The sequence below is a fragment of the Phaseolus vulgaris genome, chromosome 5 (genome assembly GCF_051622355.1).
Source record: "Phaseolus vulgaris cultivar YP4 chromosome 5, ASM5162235v1, whole genome shotgun sequence".
Taxonomy (NCBI): domain Eukaryota; kingdom Viridiplantae; phylum Streptophyta; class Magnoliopsida; order Fabales; family Fabaceae; genus Phaseolus; species Phaseolus vulgaris.
In genome coordinates this window covers 36,461,055-36,465,263 of record NC_143502.1, presented here as the reverse complement: position 1 = coordinate 36,465,263, position 4,209 = coordinate 36,461,055, and the positions used below count along the sequence as shown (strand labels likewise).

The 4,209-nt window shown below is 38.4% G+C and overlaps 1 protein-coding gene across 1 annotated transcript; it reads right to left on the bottom strand.

Moving 5' to 3' along the window:
• Nucleotides 1–2,603: 2,603 nt before the first annotated feature.
• Nucleotides 2,604–3,278, bottom strand: LOC137834373 (uncharacterized). The gene has a single exon (XM_068642429.1). The coding sequence runs from the start codon at nt 3,276–3,278 to the stop codon at nt 2,604–2,606; it is 675 nt and encodes a 224-aa protein (XP_068498530.1).
• Between the last annotated feature and the right edge of the window lie 931 nt (nt 3,279–4,209).

Below are 4,209 nucleotides of genomic sequence, written 5' to 3'. Positions count from 1 at the left end.
CACAAACAAATGTGAAAACTAACAAAGGCTCTTATTTTTTTCATCTTAGCCTATTAAACCTTTGGCTTTACAAACAATAAAGAGAAAACAAAGAAAAATTTACAATCTTAATGTCTGTGTTTTTCAGTACTTGTGTTGCATTTGGTACCAATGTCATGTACAAAGACACCTAAAACTACAAAAGTCAGATAACAGGGCGAATATATTTTTTTGGCATGTGAGGACAATGGGAATTCCTTAATAGTTTAGAAATTATTGAATCATTTATCATTTTACATAATATGTATGCATTGAACTACTGTTTTCTTAAGTTGAACCACCCTGAAAATTTTCATTTTATTTTATTAATTTTTTGTTAATAAAAAAAAAACTATCGATGATCGTGCCCTGGAACGATAATTTTTTTTTATCAATAACAAATTAATATAATAAAATGAGACATTTAAGGGGTGTCTCAACCCTTATACATAAAACACCCCTAGTTTAAGCAACCAACAAAACAAAGCAAAGTTTAGAGAACTTAAACTATTAAGGAGTCCCAACCCAAAGGAACTTGAACTGCATAAAAACCAACAAAAACTGCTAGAACTAGCAACCTACTGGACTACTGCTGCAAAGCAGATAGACAAGAACTCCCTCACATCCCTTTACAACAAGATAAAGCCAACTGCGACTTGAAACCAGCAGAATTTGCCAACGAAACCCCCTTCTCTGCTACTAGATTGTGTTTGTTAAACCTTAGGATAGGTAATTAAGTACATGATGCATGAGGTCCCTTGGCCAGAACAAGACACATAAAGACACCTTCCTCCTGCATCCAAGGACTATTTGTTGGCATCCTACAACTTCGTTTTTACCAACCAAACAACATGCCTAAAACCAAGTAGCAACATCAATCCAAATACCAAAGAAAAGCCTAGCATCACAAAGCTTGATGCAAGCTCTGATTTGGCCTTGGATAAGAACTGCCTTGATTTGGCCTTGGATAGCATCTGCCTCGCCTGATATCAAAATCACCAGTACCAACAGCAACCACTGAGGTAACTGGGAACACCAGCACTTCAGCATATGGCACCCTACATCCCTGCATTTGGATTATGTTGTACCTGCAAAAACTATAGATTAACGTTAACTAAAAAAGTTTCTTGCAAGTGATGCTTGTTGTCTTTAAACCCGGTCCAACACTAGCTTTTCTTTCAAGGCAACCCCTACATAATGTATCATTGGCAGATTTTGACCCTTGGTTGCATCCTGCTTTCACTTGGTAAGTAAAGCATCAAGAGGACCAACAACTCCATGTTTGAGATTCACACTCACCCCCAGAGTATCCACGTAGAGGAGAGGGTTGCTTGTTGCACTTTATTGCCTCACACTGGGAGTATCATCCAACAAACCTTTCCCATTCCAGCTTTGGCATCACAGCAAATGCACCATTCGAGGCTCCATGCACAGACAAGCAATCCATCATAAGCAGAAGTAGTCTGCCCTTCCCAACAAAGCATCCAAAGCTGATAACGCTAATAACCCATCCAGCTACCCTTGCCCAACCCAAAATTGGCATCACAGTAAAAGCACCCTCCAAGACTCCATGCATTGGCCACCAACCCACTATAACTGATAAGACCCATGCCTGTTTCTGGCCCTTTGCTATAAGGTATTGAACTTCACATGCATCCAGCCATTATCTACAACACACAAGGTAAACCGGCAGCCCAACAAACCGGCTGACATCTCCATCAAACCCAGTAAACCAATTCTGGAATCTCCCAACAGCAAACCAGTACTCGCAGCACAAAAGCAGTGAGAAGTGGACATACATACCATGTAGTCCATCCACTACAGATAATAAGACTAACTGATTTGGTACCAACCCTACTAATAACCACTCCATTCATTAAACACCAAGGATTTTGCTTCCATACACTCCACCTTCTCTGTTCGTGACAGAAGCCAGATAGCCTCACCATACAACCCATTATATAAGCCACAATTTCCACACAAGGAGGCCTCTTTGGGTCTTGTCTCAGAGTCACATACACCCTTTGAGAAAGTTATTATAGTCCAATTAATCTGTCACCAACCGAGATCTTCACTGCCTGCTACCTGAACTAGTGAGAATGTACTTCTCTAACCCTTCTATAGTTGTTACAGTCTCCATAATAATAATTAAGGGAGAATTCCTTCTTTGTTTTCCTTCACATGGCCATCAATACACCTGCACTGTTTGCACCTCCTTTCCACATTTCCTTTAACCTCGGTTCCCCTGTCAAATGCATAATAAGGCATAACTCATAGGACAAGGTTATTAAACTTGAGCCATTAACCTCCAAACCACCAATCAGCATCCAATGCCAAGCCAAATAAGCTACGCATTTTTCACATAACTTTACCCCAAAGGTTTAAGGCTCGCTACATCCAGTGCAAGTTCGTGCGTCCTAATCGCTGCAACAGAAGAACCACCCCTTCCTTACTTACAAATACTGCATCAGATGAACCACCCCTCTCCATCACAGCCAGCCCACTTCTTGGTTCATACCTCCTCCAAAGCATAGCACCACTGCCTTGCCTCCTCCTTCAGGCATCTTGTTTCCGTCTCCTGCCACTTACTTATAACTACTGATGCAGGACATTGGGTTCAAAACCCAATCTGCAAAGGAGTAGTTAAAGTTATGTGCCTTATGCTTCATCCACAACCACGATTTAATTTGGGTCTTTTGGAACACTTCTTCTGCATCTACAACTCCTTGGTTGAACACAACTGAATTCCTATGCTCCCACAAACACCGGGTTATAGCTGCCCATACCCCTTTCCATACCAAGTTTTGTTTATTGCTACTCTGGAACAGGTGAAAACTCTCGAAGTGAGATAAAATATCTTTCTGTTGGACAAAAAGGATTCCAATCCATTTAAAGCACAAGGACCAGACACACAAGGCATATTTGCATTCCAAGAAGAGGTGTTGACAAGACTCTTCCTTGGTTTGACAAAGAGCACAGACAGTGGTATTCAACACCACCCCTTTCCTACTCAAACACTTTCTTGTTGGCATTCTACCCAACAGTACCCTCCATTCTGTGAGTATCACATCTGGGAACGCATTAATCTTCCATTGGTACTTGAACACATCAAATTGGGGACCCCTTTCATACTTGGCTAGGCAATCATAAGCAGAATTCACCTTAAAACACCCAGATTTATCACCTCTCCACACCTGGACATCCTTCACATCTTTAATTACATTGGCACTGGAAATATGTCTATCAAACTCTATTTCCATCGGGGTTTCCCATTCAAATCTACCACGCCTCCACCTCAAGGCCCATCGTCACACTGATTCTTTCACACACCTACCTCTTCCACCTTTTGACCCTGGTTCAACGACAATAAGTAAAGTCTGGGAAATAGAATTTTAAAAGTAGAGCCCTGGAACGTTAATGTCACTAGGCTTGTGGTTTCAGATTCTGAGTGAGAAATAGAGATGTTAAACCAAGCAAAAGTAGGATTGGCATGAATTGGGGACTTCTGAGTTGCTGATTGGTCCTAACTCCATTTTTAACATTCTGAGTAATTTATACCAATCAAATAGAAGGTGGAGAATAGAAGTGAAAACTTCCCCGCCAACAAAGATGCATCAAGATTCATTTTATATATATATATATATATATATATATATATATATATATTCATGTTAAAATTGACTAAGTTACTATTTATAGCTAACTATACGAATTTTAACTAAGATATATATGTGATATACAAAATTAAAAAATATATTAAAAATATCTACAACTAACCAATGTATATATAGTATTTAAACTTATTCGTATATTATAAGGACAGTATAATATACATTATTCAACAAAATGGACAAGCGCCTGTTTAACCATTTTAACCTCTTGGAAATTAAATTCAAAAAGTGAAGTGAAAAACATATCATGCTAAACAATATATATTACTTTATGAGAAAAAAATACTACAAATTTTAGATCCTACTTAATCTAATCATCTTGATATCAATTGTATTTTATCTTAATGGTCACATATGATAAGGAAAATCATTCATCCTGGACATAATAAACCATCGCAACTGTATTTGCAAGCTTTTTATACAGATAAAACATTACTACCACAACACCAACTTTTCTTGCTTTACAAACAAAACAATCAGTGTTAAAGTTAAAAAAAAAAAAACTCATACTTTCAATCTA